General features: G+C 43.4%; 1 protein-coding gene across 1 annotated transcript in view; it reads left to right on the top strand.

Moving 5' to 3' along the window:
* Positions 1-18,508, top strand: part of MAGI3 (membrane associated guanylate kinase, WW and PDZ domain containing 3) — a 53,825-nt gene extending 35,317 nt beyond the window's left edge. Inside the window, exons 9-22 of the mRNA XM_054293924.1 lie at positions 244-432; positions 1,818-2,417; positions 3,436-3,467; positions 5,204-5,357; positions 5,867-5,958; positions 7,641-7,833; positions 8,539-8,724; positions 10,455-10,640; positions 13,387-13,480; positions 13,571-13,691; positions 14,208-14,351; positions 16,538-16,676; positions 17,926-18,015; positions 18,419-18,508. Coding sequence (XP_054149899.1) covers positions 244-432; positions 1,818-2,417; positions 3,436-3,467; positions 5,204-5,357; positions 5,867-5,958; positions 7,641-7,833; positions 8,539-8,724; positions 10,455-10,640; positions 13,387-13,480; positions 13,571-13,691; positions 14,208-14,351; positions 16,538-16,676; positions 17,926-17,975 — 2,180 coding nt within the window. The 3' untranslated portion in view covers positions 17,976-18,015; positions 18,419-18,508. The remainder of the gene's footprint in view (positions 1-243; positions 433-1,817; positions 2,418-3,435; positions 3,468-5,203; positions 5,358-5,866; positions 5,959-7,640; positions 7,834-8,538; positions 8,725-10,454; positions 10,641-13,386; positions 13,481-13,570; positions 13,692-14,207; positions 14,352-16,537; positions 16,677-17,925; positions 18,016-18,418) is intronic.
* Positions 18,509-21,823: the final 3,315 nt, after the last annotated feature.

Raw genomic sequence — 21,823 nt, 5'->3', positions numbered from 1 at the left:
AAAATTAGGAATTTGAGGTGGAAGGTTTGCATACAGCTCTGTTGCAATTTGTTCAGAAAAACTCTTTTCCATGCACTGAATTCAACTGGAAAATGAGTTTAGCACTTCCCTGTCTGTTTATCCTTTAAAACTGCTTCAGAAGCTGATAAACTATAAACTAGTCACTAACCTTTGTGACACCTTAAAAACCAGAATTAACCCTGGCTTACTGCCCTCCTGTCTCTGTATTCCATAATTCTAAAGGACCAGGAAGGTCTCTCTTCACTCGAGATCCATCCCAGCTTACTGGAGCACTCATAAGAACATCCCTGAAAAAAAGTACTATGGGATTTGGCTTCACAATCATCGGAGGGGACAGGCCTGACGAGTTTCTTCAGGTGAAGAATGTGTTACAAGATGGACCCGCTGCGCAAGATGGAAGAATTGCTCCAGGTCAGGTGTTATTTCTGTAAACTTCCATTTCCTGGGGTGCTTTGGAGAACACAGCTTGAGGCACAGGAGGTTGGAGGACTCCATACACATCCTCACTAAATAAAATATTTTCATATTTGTGAAAGATCTGTGCAGAGCAGTGGCTGAAAAGGAAAAGAAGCAGCATTCTAGATAAAAATTGACTTTAAGGGCACTTCTGAAGATTTCAGTACTTCTGCTTTACCAAAGACACTTATCTTCATGTTTATTCATAGAATGGTTTCTCTCTCTGTAAGCGAAGTAAAAATAATGTGTTTGAATCCTAGTCTGTTTTGCCTTGTTGCTGCCAGAAACCATGACACCGATTATTAAAACTGCAGAAAGCCCACAGCAGGAGTAAGGAAGCAAAGTTGTGTGAGCTGGACAAGGGAGGAGAGAAGAGGGATGAGCAACCCATGAGAACTTATGCATTTTTTCATGGTTATTACATGTGTAATTAAGTTACCTGTAACCTTACCATAACCTCTGGTTTGCATATTAGAAAAGGTGAAATGCTTCTTTGCCTATAACATAAACACTTACTCTTGAGCAAATGAGTAAAAGAACTCATACTTGGAATGATAATACTATTAACTCACAAAATGGAACAATTTCCTGTTTTGTTGCTGATGTATTGTTTGAACTTGTTTGTATGTGGTTCATTTTCCACCTTTGCAAAAATGTAAACAATCCTGCAGAACTGTTGGAATGGAAAAGACATGCAGCTATTCTGATTGTAATTCATGGAATAAGGGAGATCCTGTTTTACTGCTGCCTGGGCATTAAAGGGATAGGACAGTTTGCAGGACATATTGTACCTCACATGCAAAGTTTCGCATCAAAATTATGAAAACATGAAACAAGGTTTTGGGATCTGAAGCCCACATAAGTTCATTTTGAAAATGTATTCTTAGCCATGTGTGGCAGCAGTGTAAGAGTATGTGTGTGTGCACAATCCTAGCTTAAGTTCAGCCAGACCTAAAATAAACACGAGGCCAAAAAAATCCGATTTATTCTGCATTGGGTTTAGGATGCTCTGCAATATAAATTAAAGTAGAAGACATCTGCTTGCTGTAGTGTGCGTGCTCTGCTTCATCTCCTGTGGCTGTACAGTATCATTTTTTAAATCTGCAGATTAAACTTTATATATTTAGCACGCTGTGCCCTGAGATGAAATAGAATAAATGCAAAGAGGAAATCCTTTATGCTTTTTGACAATATTAGCCATGAGGTAATATCCCAGACACTAGTTATTAAGTTGTTATTAAGTTATTAATTTGAAGACAGCACTGTGATTTCTGCAAGGTAGGCTTTTATTGAAGGTTTCGCTTCTGTTTTTGACACTGTCAAAATTTCTTTTCTAACAGGTGACGTCATCGTGGACATAAATGGAAGCTGTGTCCTTGGCCATACCCATGCAGATGTTGTCCAGATGTTTCAGCTCATTCCCATCAATCAGTATGTGAACATGACTTTGTGTCGTGGGTACCCTCTTCCTGATGACAATGAAGACCCCGTGGTGGATATAGTGACAGCCACGCCTGTCATTAATGGTCCGCCGGTGGCCAAGGGAGATGCTTCCATGTCCAGCCAAGATTTAGTAGCGGCAACAGTTGTGTTGGACCAGAATGGGAAGGTGTTGGTCAACGGTCGCCTGAACGGCCCTTCTGTGGATTCAGCGGAGCAAAGGGTCTCCTTTGCCTCCTCAGGAGGCTCTCAGCCAGAGCTGGTCACCATCCCTCTGATCAAAGGGCCTAAAGGCTTTGGGTTTGCCATTGCAGACAGTCCCACAGGCCAGAAGGTGAAGATGATTTTGGACAGCCAGTGGTGCCAAGGCCTACAGAAAGGGGATGTCATCAAGGAGATTTGCCATCAGAATGTGCAGAGCCTGACCCACTTGCAGGTGGTGGAGGTGCTCAAGCAGTTTCCAGTGGGAGCAGAGGTGCCCCTGCTTATCTTAAGAGGAGGTACAGACAAAATTGCAGTTGTCATATTGGTTATAAGTTTTTAAAAGTCCTATTTTAGTGTGATATCTAAATTGTGTCCAGTGTTGACAGCTAAGCAGCAGTTCATTCTATCTCTGAGCTATTGTGTTCTAAGTTTGATTTAAACCCCTCACTATTTAGGGTGAGAGCATGTTGCTGGGGTTTTGTTTGAAGTTTTAGTTAGGTTTTTCTTTGGGTCTTTTTCCCTCAACAATTATATGGTGATATGTTTATGCACTGTCTCTTCCAAGTCTCTCGGGAGTGCTAGAGCAAACACGTGGTCTCCAGTGTAATGCAAAGCATATGATGGACTGAGTTTTGTGCGGTTCTTCAAATATATTCTAGTAATTGTGTCTGTAAAGAACAGGGGATTGCAGGAGATGGGAAGAAGCATTAGTGAAGAGGTGGTGCTGGTCACTGGGAATAGCAGAAAAAATTCTGTTTTCCTTTGCATATTCATACCCCTTCCTTGATTGTCAGTCACAGACCGGAATGCATCTTCTCCCCAAAAACTGTAGTAGACAGTGTCTGTCTTTCAAAGGAAGCTGAATCTGAATGAATTATGAGGCAGCTCGTGGCCGTTCAGTGTCCCTTCAGGCTTTATTGTAACCCTGACTTCGGCCGCTGCTATTTGCAAAAATCTCTGGATCTTTTTCTGTATAAATACTACTGTTCCTTAATCAGCTAAGGAAATAATTAGATTTCTGTGTGGCAAGTGAAATTCCTTCAGACAAATTCATAAGTCTCCTTATCCCATGAACTGAGGGGTGACTTGGCTGACCAGCTTCCAGCAGAAGGAGAAATAGATATTTTTCATTGTTGTACAGCTTTCCGTTCTAATTGAGACTTCTCTAAAGTGGTGGTTTTGGTCACTTTGCCATTTAAAAGCACACTGAATCAGCTGCTATTATTTTTACTCCAGGGGCAGCTGATTATATTGCTGAAATGTTGTTGAAACTTTTTGTAACCTGCTATTAAAGTTACTTTCTGTTTTCTTCAGGTCCACCTTCCCCTACTAAAACTGCCAAAGGAGTGAGTATTGGTGATGTATTTAACTTGTTTCTGACCTGCTTTGTAATCTCATTTCCTCTGTATTTTAGTACCTGTGATAACCTGCAAGATGGTTTAGCAAAACCGCATCTGCTTGGTAGGCAAAAATTCTTTGTCTAAGTTAGAGTACCCATTAAAAGGGAAACAAAATACAGTATCTGTTTTTTTCATTCCTAAAGGAAGCTTATGATCCTTTGATTCTTCTCAGTCCTCGCATAGAATTAATGGACTGGTTAGTGCTCTCTTTTGGAAATGCTTATCTTTGGATCCATATTTTCAGCAAGTCTCTATGGAGCTGTACATTCCTAGCTCAATACTCATTGCTCTTGGAATTTTGATCTGTCAGGACATCTTTAATATGTATTAGCTCAGTAAAGAATCCTTGGTCTTAATAGAACAACCTCTGATTTAATAACGCTGATATTAATGCTTATGTTTATTATGAAGGTTTCTGTTGTAAATTAGACTGGTCGAACACAGATACTTCTTTAAAAATGCTTCTTGTGCAGAACAAATCAGGGCAATTTATGAAAACCCCATTACCAGAACATAGCTGTAACTTCTCTTTCTATCTTTATCCTGCTGTTTGAGTGCAACCTTAGTTGCATCCCAGCAGTGGAATGACACAAGCACACATGTGTTCAGCATGCTCAAAGATGACTGTGCTCAATAAGATCTTCAGATTCAGTTCCTTGCAAGCATCCACCTGCCCGCACTGAATAAATCAGAACATAAATCCCTGCAGTTGGAGGGCCCTGGTCCTGTCAGCATGGATCCCATGGCAATGTGCTAAAAATAGTTTGGACTTGGGTACCGGCATTCTATTCCAGCACACATACAGCAGCAACAGCCCACAGAGTGCTGATGCTCAGTGGCATTAAGCAGTGTGGCAAAATAATTCACTTAAAAAGGGCAAGTTCTTGTGTTTATAAACGTACAAGAAGTGTCAAACTGCTGCATGGCTCTGCGCAGTTTCTTCTGCTCTTGATGAAAGGGCAGATCTACATCTGTTCTGCTCCTGCTGTGGTTTGGCATGCACTGCCACGTGCCAGCTTTCCAGTCTGGATTTCAGCGCAGAAGAAATATTTAGAGTTATTTTGTTGCATAATTGATTGGGGATTTAGATGAAACAAGGGTGTCCTTGCCTCATGAACAGGAGAGTTGCAGCTGTCAGATCATGAAAAGACGAAAAAGGCAAGTTGTTAATACCTCACACTGCCCAGGTGTGTCCTCCTGCCCCGTTGTATATTGCTCCAGCAAACAGCTCATGCTAGGAGCACCCCTGGTGCTTGTGGGGAGGGGCTTGGCAAAGGAGGCAGTGCTGATGAGGAGTAGCGTGTGCCTTTGGTGCTGGATTGTTGGCCCACAGCCAGGCAGGCACCTGACAAGGATTCGGTGTCTTCTTCAAACATGATCAGTCCTTTTGCCCCACTTCATCCCATGTGTTGGTAACTACTAGCATCTGCCCATCTTCACTCCTCTCTGAGTGACCTTAAAACTCAGTCACTTCAAACTCTTTCCAATGCTAGTCTCCAGTAGAAACTCATGTACAAGTGAGGAAGACTTTAGTACTCTGGTCAGACATATCCACTGGAAAAGCTGTAATTTTGTTCCTTTCTTCCTGTCTATTTCTTCTGCATGGTGTTCATTGTCTTTGCACACACAAGTGTAGTCATGCCTTTATTTAATGTGGATTTTGCATCTGTGGGCTGTTTCAGAAAGACAGGCAGGACAGTTCCGGGAGTTTGGAAGCTGTCAGCGATACCATTCCGCAGCCGATGCCCTTCCCGCCCTCTGCTGTGCGACCAGGCTCTCCTAAACTGGACCCGTCTGAAGTCTACCTGAAGTCTAAGACAATTTACGAGGACAAACGTAAGTACATAATCTTCATCTCGAAAATACTGTGTTATGAGGGAATTTTTTCTCTTCTTGCATGTGCAGTAAAACTACTGAGACTTTGTTGCTAAGTTTGTTAACCTGCTGTGGATAAAACGTTTCAAGTGATGCATCATTCAAACAGCAATCAGAAAAACAAAAAGGATAAAGTTATGTTTCAGCCGTATTTTCAGTAAAACAGTTAATTGCAGAAATAATGTCAAGGGTGGTTCTGAAGTAAACTGCAGCAGACCTGCTTATAAAAGTAGTTCTGAGTTGTGTTACAGAGTGGCTTTTATCCTGGTCTGCTGCACAGATGTAGTTGAGATTTCTGCTTTGAAAATTAATGTTACCATTTTGGAAAGAGAATATCACTGTACTTCTGGTTGCTGTGTTTTGTCACTAGAAGACTCAGAGTGTACCACCAAAGCATAATCCTTCAAGAACTCCTCAATATCCAGGATAGCTCCTTACATGTTTTGAAATACTGTTTTTCTTTTTCTTAGCTCCAAACACAAGAGATTTAGATGTTTTCCTGAGAAAACAAGAGTCAGGCTTTGGTTTCCGGGTGCTTGGTGGGGACGGACCAGATCAGCCTGTAAGTGAAAATGATCACAGTTATTCACAGTATTGCTGTTGGGATGATCCTACTCTGTCATCCCCATTTCCCATCATCCCATCCAGGCAGCTCAGTGATGGCAAAATTGATTGATTCGTACCTGTCTTTCAGAGATCAGGAGTTAGTCCTCATTACCTTTATTTTTTCCCCTCTTCCTGGACTCCATTCTCCAAGGTTCTGCACCTTTCCCGCTACCGAGCCCATCCTTGGCCGCAATTTTCTGTCGGGCCGAGGACACTGGCGGTGTTTCTACAGCTGTTGCTGTGTCTCGGAGCCCTCGGAAGGGCCATGCTGGTCCCCAGCCCTTGCCCATTGTCATCTGATCCCAGTAGTGATCAGTCATTGGTGAGCTGTGCACAGCAGTGCATCCTGGGAAGCAGCTGAGTGGAAGGAAGTGGTTGCTCCTTCTGTCAAAATTTCATTAGGCTGTTCCTTTCCTTGCTGCCCAGTGAAATGAGGTTTGAGATGGTGACACACCCCTTTTATTCCCTGCTGCTCCTGCTGGATTTTTAGGCATGCGTCGGAGGCAGCTGGGCAAATGCCAGACCAGACACCCCTGGATGGTGTGCTCTCCAAGGGCAGGTTTTAGGAGACTCCCCTGTATTTTCAAACATGCATAAATTTCTCTTTGGGAAGAAGCTCTAAGACTTATACTATATATCAGGGACCTTTCTTTAGGCTGTTTAAGTGGAGAGAAAAAGCTTTTGGAATAGATCTGCGTAGATTGTTTTCCAATTACAGTGAAGGAATTTGGTTTTTCCATTCCCAGCTGTGATTCAATGCTAGCCTTTTTTTTTTCTTTCTCCCTCACTAATATGCATTTAAAGTAAAAAGCAAACACAGAGAATGTTACTTCTGTTGCACTTTATAGCATTTGTGGTGTTTGGTTTCCATAACACCCATAGCTATTAGGAAGTGTGGAGCTGATGTCTTGAGTGCTGTGTACTGATGAGCTGCCCGCCATTCTTAACCTCCAGCAATACTAGCTGTGGTTACCCGTAATCTTCCATTTAATTGAAAATGATTGTAGCATGTGAAATTTAGTGTGGTGTTCTTCTCTGTGTTATATTTAGTAGCACTTATTGAGGTGGGGGGTAGGCAGAACTGTTGGTGTTTGAATTCATTACCTAATTACCAAAAGCTGAGAACTGAAGCAACTTGAAATGTGGAACTGTCTATAAGCAACTTTTCAGAAACAAACTTGAGTTTGTTCAAAAGCTTTTATTTCTTCCCCAGTCATTCTTCCTCAGTCTTGGTAAAAAAAAAAAAATAAAAATAGAGTAGATTGAATGTCAGAGGCTTTTGTGTCATAAATATCTAGGAAATCATATATATAATAAGTACACGGTGTGTGCTCATTTCAAAAATTTTTCTTTCTAATAAACTGGCAAACATGCTCAAGAGAGAAGAACTGACAAAAATATAGATTAAAGATTTTTGAAGTATTTAGTGAATGCTTTGAGACTCCAGATTGTCTCCACTAGATCAGCTTGTGCAGAGTACACTTGCTGGCTGCATTTCTGCTAGAGCTGGACAGTGAGGTAATCTTTAAAAAAAATGTTCCCCAAAAGACCTCTTCTGCACAGATTCACGTGGATTCCAACCACTGTGTGTTCTGATGAACTCATGTTCCCTTTCAAACCCCTGGACTCTGCTCACAGATTTATATTGGAGCCATAATCCCATTGGGAGCAGCGGAAAAGGACGGGAGGCTGCGTGCAGCGGATGAGCTGATGTGCATTGATGGAGTCCCTGTGAAAGGGAAGTCACACAAGCAAGTTCTGGATTTAATGACCAGTGCTGCACGAAACGGACAGGTGCTGCTCACTGTCCGGAGGAAGATCTTCTTCAGTGGTAGGTGTCTGCTTGCCTAGAAAGAGCACTTAGGGCTTGTAATCAAATCCACTGAAGTTGCTCTGGAACTTAATTACTGGTCTGGAGCTGAGCAGCCTGAGATTGAGGAAGGTGAGCTATAACTCTTAAATGGAGAAAAGCAGAATTTAAGAGGCTTGGACTCTGTTGCTCGCTAGCTTGCACTGCTCACACAGGTAAGGCTCTGAAAGTTATGATGCAGGGGTGGTTTCTTCAAACCTTTTTGCAAGTAGTAGTTAGAACAGCCATTAGTGCTATGGAAATTGCATGATAATGCAGTCTGTTTTCTCGACATCCCAGAATGGTTTGGGTTGGAAGGGACCTTAAAACACATTTCTTCCCACACCCTGCCGTGGGCAGGGGCACCTTCTATATGCTGTATTCTCAAGTTTTTTAGCATTAGAGTGTAGGAAGATTAACTGTATTCAAACTAGAGCTGTTTCAGAGCAAGATCTTGAGATGCTGCAGTTTTAGATCAGCGTCCAGATCAACACTTTAGAGAAGATTAGTCTGTGACTCCATCAATGACAAAGCTGGGGTGGGATTTACAGCTGACAAGGGCCCCCTGCTCTGATTATTAACTGCTGTTGCCACCTCATGCTGGTACTGACAACTGAGCTTCAGGGTTGTGCTGAAGTTGCTTTGTGTGATTTGTACCTTATTTGTTGTTTGTCTGTTCCCTGCAAGGGGAAAAGCAGGCAGAGGAGGAGGAGCCGCACCCTGTCCTGACACAGAACAGCTCTCCTCGGCTGAACCGTGCTGACTTTGCCAACCAGCCATGCCCGGAGGTCTACGACGTCCGTCTGCAGCGGAAGGAGAACGAAGGATTTGGCTTTGTCATCCTCACCTCCAAAACCAAACCTCCTCCTGGGGGTAAGTGCCATGTCCTGGTGGCTCTGCCTCTGCTTAACCTCGCTGGGGCTTCTCCACGGATATGTCTTCCTGTGCAGTGCTGGTGTTTCCCTCACAGTCAGCTTTCACTCTCACTGGCACAGCCCAGCCAGTTGTGTTGGTATGTCTTTCTTCATACTTACGCTCTTGTTCACTCAACTGTGACAGAAATGCGGAAAAGGGAATTTATATCTCACCCAAGAGTGTGCACTTGTCCCAGGGCAGCATTTGGGATGTAGATCTTTGTCAGGCTCTAGTGATGTTGCATTAATTCATTGGCATTTTAATGGAAGCATAGTTTCAACTGTGGCTTTATATTACCTAATCAGGTAAAAATTCTTATTCTGGACATCTGAGGAAGTACAGTGTACAGTATTTGATGGAAAACTATGAACTTGTTACTGTCCTTGAGTGTGTTTGTCTAGAAAGATCATCAAAATGAAAAAGTAGTCTGGTCTGGTATTGCAGTTGTGAGATATTGACGCGGTTCAGGCATAGTTGTCTCTAGTTCTGCCTCTGCGTTCGTCTCTGGCAAAAGGACTGAAATCGAACTTTTTGTCTTCTACTTCTCAGAACATTTCTTCTGTTCTCCAGTCTGTCTGTTCTGGCCCCAGAGCTTTGGTTTCTGGAGGAGTCTGTGCAGGGCATGGTGTCGCTCTGGGGTGAACTGAGGGAACCAAGGCAGGAGAGCTGGAGGAAATTTGAGACAATTTTTACAAGTGCATATTCATCTCAGAGACCAGGAAAAGCGGTCAGGTCTATGCAAATCTGATGTAGCACCTTGCACAGGCTCCCTGCTCAGGTACTCACCCAGCTGAATCAGTCGCCGGCAGGAGAATCAGTCCCCAGCAGGAGAAGTTTGATATATTTTTAAAGTGTGTTAAGAGTTAATTTTTGTTTGCAAGTAGGAAGAGCTTGCCCATGCATCTGGATGTCTGTGTTACAGTGGATGGCCGTAAGTCTCTCTGAGCCCACACTGTCTGTCAGGTCGATGCATGAAATGGTAAACTACACTATATATGGTAAAACCAGCTGTTCTGGTGCACTCCAGGGACATACATTCTCACTCATCCCTTTGCAAATATGATCCATTTCCTTCAGGCACAGCACCCTGTACGTGACAAGGCCATGCTGTGTGGTTGGCATCTCCATTCACTCACAGTGAAACATTCCTCGTTATTTGTAGGTGTGTCCTGTACAAGCAGTTTCACCCTTTGGAGTAGGAGAGGAGGGACAAACACTGATCTTTGCTCTGTGGTGACCAGTGACAGGACCAAGAGAACAGCTGGAGCTGTGCCAGAGGAGAGTTAGGTTGAATATTAGGAAAAGCTTCTTTGCCCAGAAGGTGGTGAGGCACTGAACAGGCTCCTCAAGGAAGCAGTCACAGGCCCAAGGCTGCCAGAGCTAAAGCAGTGTTTGGACAACACTCTTCAGGCGCAAGATGGGATTTGTTTGGATTTTGGGATGTCCTCTGCAGTGCCAGGAGTTGATGATCCTTGTGCGTCCCTCCAACTCAGCATATTTTGTGATTCTGTGACTGGCAGTTCTGGGTCTATGTGATGCTTATCTGATGTGCACATGGTAGAATTCTTGAGGCTGTCCTGTGCAGGGCCGGGATTTGGCTTTTCATCCTTGTGAATCCCTTCCCGCTCATGATATGCCATAATTTTGTGAATACTTACAGTGTTGCTGTGCCTGTTCTTGTTTCTTAGTGATTCCTCACAAGATCGGGCGGGTTATTGAGGGAAGCCCGGCTGACCAGTGTGGGAAGCTGAAGGTGGGTGATAGAATCTCAGCGGTAAACAGCCAGTCCATTGTGGAGCTCTCCCATGACAGCATTGTGCAACTCATCAAAGATGCAGGCAACGTGGTGACCCTCACAGTGGTGGCTGAGGAAGGTAAGGAAGGTGCCACCACACTGTCAAAGTTGGGTATTTATCACTGCTGAAGTTTATTGGCTTAAATGGAGCATTTGAAGATGTTTGGAAATTTAGGGGAGTAAATCTTAGAATATCCTGAGTTGAGTGGGACCCATGGGGGTCATCAAGTCCTGGAAGTTGAATAAGTTGGAAGCTCATGTGTTTGCTCTGGAAGAGCTAAAGGCAGGTGGGATAGAGAGAGGAGCTGCCACAATAAGGTGCTTGTACCCAATAAGGGGCTAAAATTAGTAACAATGCAATGAAGAGTGAGAGAAGTTGGCTTTCTTGACCTTTGAAATAAGACTTAGGTAGAGCCAGGCTGTGAATAAAGCCAGCAGATGATTCTCTAATTTCACGTTCATTGCAAATATTTAACATGCCATCTCAGCCTGTAACGCAGAATGTCAAAGACCTAATATTCCTTTTTGTTAATGCTTGAAGTAGAGAGACTTCTATAAGTTGTTATTTTTCTATTAAGATTTTTATTTTTATCAAAACTGGTTCATTCCAGTTTGAAAGGACACACTTCAAAGCAGTTGCCATGGGTGATGTTTATAAAGCAACCGAAGTTTGGTTGAATTAGATCTGTTTTCTCTGCAGCTTTTAGTCATCAAATACAGACTGATTTGGGTTGGAAGGACCTGAAAGCCCATGGGGCTGCCATGGACAGGAACACCTTCCACTTGTTTTCAAAATAAATTTTCTGAATATCATATTTCTACCCATTATTTGTGTATGACCTTGCATGAACTTTGTGCAAAAACCTTTTCCACTGCCTCAATTACAGATTTGGAGCCAAAATACAGAGAGAAAAACACAACCTGGGGAGACTCAACAAAGAGAGGAAAGAACCCCTCAGTAGCAGGTGGTAAAACCAGAGAAAAGATCAGTCAGAAAAAATCTGTGGCTCAGAGGAGCTGGAGTTGGCGTGTTTGAGATGTAAAGAATTTTGTGACAGTGAAGGAGAAAGAAGCAGAGCTGGTCCCACTGGAGTGGGAATATATCTCCACTTTAAAATTCCCCTCGATGTAGCTGAAGAAATAAGAGTTTAGCTCCCAGTAGAGCCCTGTGTAGTGGGGGAATCCAGCATGGATGTGGGCGAGTCGAGGCTTCAGACACTCAGGGACAGAGCTGAGCCTCACAAGGCTGCTTCACACCCAGGAAAATCCAGGATACAGCTCCAAAAACACAAAATGCCCTTTTTGCTGGAAGCTGTTGAGCCTCGCAAGGCAGAAACCCTGATAGAGTTTGCTGTTCCCTAGCTTTGTCCTCTGAGAGTGGCAACAAAACCTCTGCCTGGTCCCCTTCCCTACCCCTAGGCTTTCACAGGCCTGTGATCTTTGCTTTGCTTTTCATGAGATTAAATGAATTCCCTTCATGCGCCAGAAGAAATTCTTTAACATTTTTCACAAAAGCAGGAGCCTGTCAGCTTTTGTCATGTATTAGTTGGGAACACACGAGAGGAGGCTGCAGAGAGGGCTGCAGGATTTGTACAAACAGATGGCGTTTTTCTTGCCCATGCTTCTAAATTAAAAATCTGAGGAGTAAAAGTTGACATTTTGTCTCTAGAGAAAAACCTCTTGAAGGCATGTCATGAGAACAGCATCAAGCAGATGTGTGGAGGGCTCGGGAGGTCTCACATACCTGAGAAATTCAGTGTTATATGCTTTAAATTTCTCTCCCCTTAACATTCTTGAGCACTTTTTTGTATTTTAGTGGAATTTGTTTGTTCTTAATTAAGAAATGCAGTGATGTGCTGCATCTAATGGGGCTGGAACGTCTCTAGTTCTGGTGCTGGGAATTATTGATTGCTTTCTAACCCTTTCAGGGAAAAGGAGGTAATAGTTTATATTTCAGCACAGAAGTCCATCTTGGGCCACTGCTTGCCATTCAGGTTCCAGCTAAGAGGCAGCTTTTTGCATAGGCTGTGGATCTTTATTCTTAAGCGAGTGTCAGTTTTGTATCCAGAAACATGGGGCTTTTTCCAGAAATGCACTGGATGTTTGTAAAGTGCACACTAACAGTATTTTCCCTGGAGGGAAAAATAATAGGAAGTTATTTTAAATGGTTTTATCAAAACCTTTTTTTTCACTTAACTTTTGGGAGAAGGCAAAAGACTTTAACATTCCTCTTGATTGCCTGCCAGTAAACTCCTTCTCCCAAGAGACCAGTTCCTTACCTGGAGCTGGGCAATGGAAAACTGTTGTGCCTTAAATGAGTTGGCAATTTCCCTTTTTTTGATGGGGCCTTCACCTCTAAATCCCCATTTCTCCTGCAGATCCTCATCCCCTTACCTTAAAGAGGGGTATTTCTCAAATGGACATTGTTCTTCATCTCTTAAAAAATCTTATGATAATGAATATCTGAACCAATTTAATGGATCTAATCAGCCCTGATCCCCTCTGGCATTTATTAAGTTGCTGACAGGCTAAAACCCTTCTGTTCCTGTCAGGATCCATACAATTGTGTTGGTATTTCCAGAGGAAAAGCAGAGTAAAAGAATAAAAATAAAGACTAGAATTCCTAAGAATGTATTCCATGGAACTGATGAGCTGTACTTGTGTCCCTGGCTTGGAAAATCCTCTCTCCATTGTGCCCACATGAGCTTGGTTCAAGGTGTTGTGGCTGCAGTTCCTTGGGAGCAGTAGCCCCCAGCACTGGTGGTGACCATTGTCCTGGCTGCAGATTTGTGAAGTTGTGACTGTTGATTTTGTTTGGATTCTAGAGCAACGTGGTCCTCCATCAGGAACAAACTCCGCCAGGCAGAGCCCAGCCCCACAGCACCGACCACTGGGATTGGCACCGATCAACCCTGACAGGTTGGGAAAAAGGGGCTGGGAATGGTGGGAAAAGCTTGGCCAGAGGGATTAATGTGAAGGCAACATCCACGTCCTTTCACCTTTCCGTAGGGGAGCTACAGAAGGTGAAGCTGGAAAAGAAGTTTCTAATAGTTACCGGCTGTCCTGGCCTGAGCACAAGCACATGGCACAGTTGGATGCTGCTTCAGGTGTTGGCAGCCGTCATTCCCAGGTACAAGAATCCATCTAGAGGGTGTGGAGACGCAGGGAATACTCATCCATCAAGGCACTCTAGTGACATTACCACAAAGTTCTCAAAAGCAGAACGTTAAAACATTTCCCTGTCGGATACAGGTAGAACAGTTGTGTATAAAAATATACTGAAGTGTCTCACAGAATGTTTTTGCTCATGTTTCAAATGTGATTATCTCCTATGGGTAGTTGAACACTCATTATAGCTATGAAAAAAACTCAAAATGCTTGTAATGGAGTGACTATAGACCCTTTGGCAAAGTTTCTTCAAGAATTTTGTGCCTATCTCAGACTTAGAAGGAAAGATGTTCTGAATGTTTGGACTTGGATTAAAACCATTATCCTGAGTCATCCCTGAGTTGGGATGAATGCTGTTTAAGTGCTCAAAATATAGAAATATTGTGATATTTTTCTAGAAAAACAGAAGGTTAAATCTGCCTACAGGTCCTCATCTCTCTCTTCCCCCCCCCCCCCCCCCCCGTGACTTCCTGCACAGAATGCTGGCTGTTTCCCAGTGGAGTTGGAAAGGGGCCCTCGAGGGTTTGGATTCAGCCTCCGAGGAGGAAAGGAATACAACATGGGCTTATTCATCCTCCGTCTGGCTGAGGATGGGCCGGCAGTCAAGGATGGGAGAGTCCACGTAGGTTTCTCTTCTCTAATCAATTTGTTGATGCAGTTGATACATTAATTTATCCAGAGTGGCAACAAACTTGAATTTTCACAAGTACAGGGTCCCAGAACAGCATCTGAGCCTTTGCCCTTCTTCCAGCTGTCCCTGGAAAAAGGGCAAAGCTGGCCATGGGCTTTTAGATGAGACGACCATGAACGGCTCTGGCCGTCCCAAAGGAATTGTCTGCTTTGCTGGGGTTACAGTAGCATCCCTGAGTGTGAGTAGCAGGTATTCATGGGTATTTTAGGAGCCCCAAGAGGAGATTGCACAGTGCACCAGAGAGCTGGGAGGAGAATCACTGTCCAAGTCAGTTAAGTTGTGAGGAATGTTTGTGTGTACATTGTGCTGCGGCTGTTCTATGTCATTTCTGGAGACACAGTCCTGATTTTTTCCCCAAATATTATGTTAATTCTTGCCTTTGTGTAAGGAATTCACTCTCAAATATTGTAGTAAAAGCAAAGTACATGGATACAACAGAAGGAACAATGGTAAGCAAGACTCTGTGGCTGCTGCCCAGGGTTGGATTTTCGGAGACTGAAGCATCAAGGTGAGCCAGGTGCCCATGAGATGCCATCCCTTGCAGTCCTTGTGCTTCCCTGTTGCTGGCACGAGGCTCTGCCTCTCTTTGTCCTCTATTTGCAGAATGGGGCTGGCACAGATACTTGCTGCGAGCTTAAATGGATGTGGAATTCTTAGTATTCCTAACTTCTCTTATCCTGTTCTTCACAGTAATTAGTATTTTCCCCCACTTGCTTGAGAGACAGCACAAGTTGAGCATTCAGTGCTCATATTTTTTTCTCATTGTCCTCCTTCAAGTGATGTCACATTGAGCTCCAGGGCTTTGCTTTTTGGGCAAAGCAACCAAAAAAATTGTTCAGCCCAGAGAAGAAGAGCCAGAGGTCAGACCTCACCGGGGTCTGCAGCTTCCTCCTGAGAGGCAGGACCAGTGTCAGGCCCTGGAGGAATGGCTGGAGCTGTGTCAGGGGAGGGTTATGTTAGATATTGGGAAAAGGTTCTTCCCTCTGAGAGTGGTCTGGCATTGGAACAGGCTACCCAGGAAATGGTCACAACCCCAAGGCTGCCAGAGTTCAAAGAGTGCTTGGACAATGCTTTCAGGCACAGGATGGGATTGTCTGGGTGTCTTGTGCCGAGCCACATCTTTGATCTTCCCATCCTCGACACTAAGCTCCTCCCAGTGCTGGCATGTGCCAAGTCCCCAGCCCAGCCCACAGCACGATGGGCTGAGCTCGCCCAGCCTGAGGTTATTAATATTTTTAATTTCTTGTCATCTGGATGTGGTGTCTCTTTCTGGTTGTACTTCAACAGTGTGAGGAGGAACTTCTCATCCAGCTAGCTGAACTGTCCCGGTGTGTCTCAGACCCATCCTGTCCATGAAGAGCCAGCAGTGACCTCCTTTTGCAGAGTGACTTCAAAAAAGGCCAGGAAGCCTCTTTAAGCTGCTAATGTTACACACCAGTGACATCTGTTGGCTGCTGTGTGCAGTGCCAGATAGGCTCCCGCTCCCTTTTTTCCCCCGTTTCCCTTCTCAGTTTTGCCTAATAGAGAACTATTTTTGGGGTATGCTATTCCAGCCCCTTTCCAGCAGCCAGGGAAATTAGCGCTGGCTGAAATTACCTGCCTGGTACCTGTGAGAATTGTTTACTGGCTCTGAGACCTCACCACTGATCTGATCAACCGAAAATAACAATTCCTTTCCCTACGTCAAATCCGTTTGCGTGGTGTTCAGCTTGGCAGTGGGTATAGGGAAGGTGCTGTGTCCTCTCCTGTATAAGGTGACCTCAGGCGGGTGTGATGTGGTTGATCCATGTGCTACCTCCACAGCATGATCCAGGATCAATGAAAATGTATTCAAGCACATCCTGTATCTGCCTCATCATTTGTAAATAAATAGAAGATGTAGTTAAGATCTCTGGAATTTTTCCTGAACAGACAACCTCTGTGGACCTCTGAACCCCCAGACCCTAGGGTGACATTTTGCTTGTAATCCATGGAATGGTGTCACTAATGCCCACTGGATTTTAGCACAAGAAGGAAAACAGAAGCATCTGCCTCTGTTACTCTTTCTTTCTAAATTAGAAACCAGTTCACAGTGTCAGAGATTCCCAAAAACTAATCTGCTGCCCTTGTTTCCTCAGGTTGGTGACCAAATTGTGGAAATTAATGGAGAGCCTACCCAAGGAATCACTCACACACGAGCCATTGAGCTGATTCAGGCTGGAGGAAATAAAGTTTTGCTGCTGCTGAGACCAGGGACTGGACTGATACCAGATCACAGTATGTTGTCTCAAGGGCTTTTTGGTTTTGAGGGTGCAAGGCAGGGAAGTAAAGTGGGATAAGGAGATTCTGCTGCTTGTTCACCGCAGTAGTTGGCAGTTGCCTTTGTGATAGCTGTGCATTTATTATTGAATTAAATTGAAAATTAAAATACAAAAATTGAAAAATAAAATATCTATTTTCAAATACAAGGAATATTTGGGGTAAAATTAACACATGACGGTACGTAGGAGTATTGCACAATCTGAAATTATTCCATATTTCTAATTAGCTTCTCAGCTCTGTCCAAGCTAATCAAATTTTTCTATGAAAATATGATGATTAACCGTGATTGCCTTTTAATTTAAATGAAAATTCTCCGTGCTACAGTGTTGTTAAAAGTTTGTTTCTGTACATATTTACTTCTGGTTTTAGCCTTCTAAGTTATGAAATGCTTTGTTTTTCAAAGTCAGAACTTCAGGAAGCAGGAAAGGGACAACTTTACTCTCCAAAGTTTGATTCAAGGTGATTTCTGTGTCTACAAAAGGAAACCACAGCTTTGTAGGCAAAAAAAAAATCAACCCAAAAAACCCAGGAAGGACAGCAGAGCAAATGTTTGCAGGACCCACAGAGTTCAGAACTGGTGATTTTGTGTCTGACGCGGTCCCAAGACTTGTGTCAGAGACTTGTGGCAGTGGCAGCAGCAGCATTTTAAAGCAAAGAACATATAACTTCCTTATTCTTTGTAAGCCCTGATGCTGACACCAAGGTGCTGATGGCTAAACTTCCTAAATTGTAGGGTCACTTTTTCTGATAAGGAGTTTTTCAGTCACAGTGACCAACGCCAAGCTTATCCTTTCAAAATCCCAAACACACAGTTTGAGCTACCAAATACTTTGTGTGTTCAGTCACTGGCATTACTTACTGGCATTCACTCAAAGGGTAAAATCTGCTCAGAACCGTCTCAATTGCTTTCCTCTCGAGAGCTAGAAAAGGGTCCTGAGCATCACTGCTGGCCCTGCTGGTCACAGAAATTCCCTGAGCTTGAGGTAGAAACAGAATCAGACAAAAGGGAACCTCTGGAGCATGTCCAGGCCAGCCCTCTGTCTAGAGTGGGGCCTGGGATAGGTGAAGGAAATGGTGGAGTGGGGAAGGGTTTATGGCCTCTTGCCTTGCTGTTAATCCCACATTTCTGATTGAAGTCTTGCTTGCTGTACTCTGTGATTTTTTTTTGGTATGTACTTCTGGGCTTTTTCTCTTCCTCCTTCAGGTTTGGCTCCTTCCAGTCTGTGTCCCTACGTGAAACCTGAGCAACATTAAGGGCTTTCAGTGCTTTTCTTGGTTTTTCCTTAAAGACTTGGTAAATCTGCATGTCTTGTTTCATCTCTTCCTATTTTTAAAGTGCAAAGCTATGAATAACCCCAACTTTTCACTGTTTCAGATTCCTTGAGGCATAACAGTTCTAGTTTGTTATTAAATAGGTTAGGTCAGGGACTTTTTAATTTGAAATTTTGCTTTGTAGGCTTTAAAATTGTTTTGATTCAAGATCGTGTCAGTCCTGCAGGCATCCGGCATTCTGAGTACTAGATATTTTTTTCTAAAATCACATCCTCAGGATTGTTGTAGAACAGCACAATACAGAAGGCTGGCTAAATAAAGCTTCGAAAGTATGCTACTCCATAATGTTTTTTGAATTGAACTCAGTAGTTTGCCAATGATTACTTTTTGTGTGTTTAACCAAATCTCTTGCCATTTGCTTCCAGGTGATTGGGATAGCTGCAATCCTGCTTCATCAAATGTAATATATGAAGAACAGTCACCATTATTATCTTCATCTTCCCATTCTGCTTTCCCATCTGAAATGTGTTATTTAGCAGTACCAGGAGAAGCTTCAACCGGAGTTCAGCTGTCTGAGGAACTGGAACAAGCAGAACTCACTGTGCCTGACAAGATAAGCACTTTAACTGAAAACCTGTATGAGAGGAAGCCTCAGTCTTCTCCCCAGAGAACAAAGAACAGATGGGAATGTCCCTCGAGTCCTGGGTTTGGAATCACTCAGCGTAGTTCAGAAGCAAGGACCAGAAGGGGCAGATCTGCCAGTCCAGCAAAGTCAGGGGCTGCTGAAGGATACCCTCACATGGGATTCCACAGCCCTGGGAAAGGGGATCCTGAGAAAAACAATCTCTCATGTAAATCTGACAGTTCCAGGAGTGAGAGTAAAACCACAGGAAAAGGGATGAAGAATAGTGACAAAAAGGAGTCTTCCCATGGAAATCGAGGAAGGTCAGCAAGTCCCCAAAGGCATCATGGCAAGTCAGGAAGCACACAAACAGTGGGAAGGATCCAAACATCCTGTTCCGTTGAGCAGTTGAAAGGTGGGAATGGTAAACCAGAAGTCACCAGGAAAGAAATGAAGCAGAAGACCCCAGGAAAGACAGAAGGGTGTTCTGCAGACCAACATTATCCATTGTTTGGTGGGAATAACCTTCCCTTTAGGGACTCCAGGAGAAATGCCTCTGAGGATGATTTATTAACCAAGTCCAGCTCTGGAGACACAAGTTCCAGCAGATTCAAAACCTCCAGCCTTTCCAATATCCCACTGCTTTCCATGGAGAAACAGAGGAGGGTGGAAACACAGGAAGCTCTTATGCTGAACAGACACCATGGAGAGAGACACATGGAGCTGCCCAATGAAACCAAAGATGGAACTTCCCAGCCCAAGAAGAATTCTCCAGTAAGGAAAATACTGATAACTCCCGGGCCGTGGAGGGTCCCCAGTGGCAGTAAGGGCACCCCAGCAGCAGGGGTGCCTGGGAAACGGGTGTGACTGACTGAGAGACGCTGGGTTTTTTTTGAGAACAAACATGTTTTGATCAATTTTCCAGTAAGGGTAATTTAAAGCATTGGTTTTTCTCACACAGTTGTCTTTTTTTTTTTTTTTTTTCCTTCCTCAGAAACTGGTTGTTGGGGGGAAGTATTTGCTTTCTTTGTAAATTATCTAAGCTCCATGAAGGACTTTGAGATTGCTTCAGTGAAACTCTTCCTGAGCTGCTGTCCCCATGTCCCTTTGCAGGCCATGTCTGCTGCTCCCAGTGTTGCACTGCTGCAGCTTCCCCAAGTATTGTGAACTCTGAACAAAGTTATTTAATGCCTCTATTGCCAATGTGATCCTGACTCACTTCCTGTTGTTGTGCCAAGCTATCTACTGAATCCAGTCAATCTAACCCTTCCCACATGGATTCCAGTCATAGACAAGGCAGGTTTTGGTGTTTTCTCTAGGGCGGGTTGCATGTTTACATCAGGAAACCCACGTGTTCTTGCTGGGTCAGGGAGAACACAGGTGAGTTGGTTCTATCAGTTCCAGGACAGCAAATGAGCTGCTGATGCTGCTCAGTTCATATGTTTCCTGGAATTTTTATACCTAATACAAAACCCTGGTATATGTATTTGACACAATTTTGGAATTTTGCTTTTTCTGACACAGCAGAATCACTTTAGTTCCTTGATTCACAGGGATTTGGGTTGCAAACATCTGTGAGAAGAAAAAAAATTCTGGGTTCTGTTAAATAACACAATTCCTTTGGTTTCACTTGTGGCACCATGACACCCTCAGCCTCAGTGTAGAGTTCATACTGAAGTCCCATCTTTAATTATTTAATGCTAGTTAGGAATTGGGTTTTTTTCCCCTCTATAGAGGTAAGAACTGACCTTAGGACAGACTCAGCTACCAGAGCAGCTTTTTCAGTGAAGGTCTTGCCTGTATATTTTAGAACTCTCCCCTATTTACTATGGATGTGTGATCAAGGAGCATTGGTGACAAACAGGATACAGGAGCCACACCATCTATGGTTTGGGCTGGCAGAGATGTTTTTAAAGAGGGATGTTACCGCCAGAACCTACTGACACATCAGTCTTTTAGCTGTAAGAACAATACAAATTGAAGGGGTTTATTTTATTTGCAGTTCTAGTGATTATTTCCTGACATCTGAGATTTTTAACGACTGGAGAAAATTGGTGAAAGAAAGCCCTTTGCTGGAGAAAGAAGAGTAAATCATTGAGCTTTACTTACTTAAAATACAAACATTATTTGCTCTTTGCAAGTGAATATCTCATTTTGGCTTTGAAACGTTAAATGTTTTTGAAGGCTAACAAAGCACAGTGAGGCGGTTCTGAGTGGAATTTTTCACGAGTACAGCTGAGTGCTCAAACAGCTTTTAAACAAAGACTTTGGGAATTCAAAAGGCTTTAAAGCATCTCTGAACTGTGCTCACCAGCTCGACACCAGGGTTGCTATGTAGCATAACACGTACAAATACTCCCTGGGTGGAATATGACTGTGAAATATTTAATACTCTGAAGTAGCCTGTGTAGATATTGCCCTGTGTTGTTCCCCAGAGGTTGGTTGATGTTGAGCTGTGTGCACTTGGCCTGACCACTGAGTATAGCGAAAAATCCAGTCCTTTAATTCCAGATTAATTAGTCCCACTGAAATTATTTCCCTGCCATCAACTCCTCTATTTTTCTATATGTTCATGTGACCTGATAATGTCTTACCTGTGTGTGGTTTCTCCTTCCATAGACCTTGTATCTGTACTTCCTGTATCAGACTTAGCCATGTGGCCTTGGAATGCTACGCAATGTATGGATGTACTGGGTGTAAATGTTTATATATTGTACAGCACCTTTATACGGACTTCTGAGGTTCTGACTAGAGAGAGACCTGTAAATCGCTCATTATTTTTTATATAGATATTAAAAACAAATTCCAGTTCATGGCCTGTTGATTCTGCACTGTCTAAACCAGGTTCTTGCTTGGCTTTCAGGGGTGTCACGCAGGTTTTACCCACAAACATGCTACTCTTCTGGAAAATGAATGCAGTTTCTCATTGGAAGTGCTTGATTCCCCGTTCAAAAACCAAATGTTCAGCAAAGACGGTATAAAAACCATTAAGTCCTGTCAAAACAGTACAGTGCTGAAGTACTCGTCCTGCAGGTTTATTGGTACATTTTGCTATATAAAATTGTCATCTCCTTTTATATCTCACAACTTTTCCTTCTATAGAAAATAGCTGTAAACAATTTAGTACCAGCTGCAGCTCTTGTATGGCTTTAGTGTTTGATGTCCCACACCAGTTCCTACTGGTTTCAGTGCTACCTGCCAGGATTCA

The sequence above is a fragment of the Melozone crissalis genome, unplaced genomic scaffold (genome assembly GCF_028551555.1).
Source record: "Melozone crissalis strain CALT ecotype California unplaced genomic scaffold, PUWL_Pcris_2 ptg000198l_1, whole genome shotgun sequence".
NCBI classification, from domain to species: Eukaryota; Metazoa; Chordata; class Aves; order Passeriformes; family Passerellidae; genus Melozone; species Melozone crissalis.
Note: the sequence above shows the minus strand (reverse complement) of the source record. Positions and strands in the feature narration are given on the sequence as shown.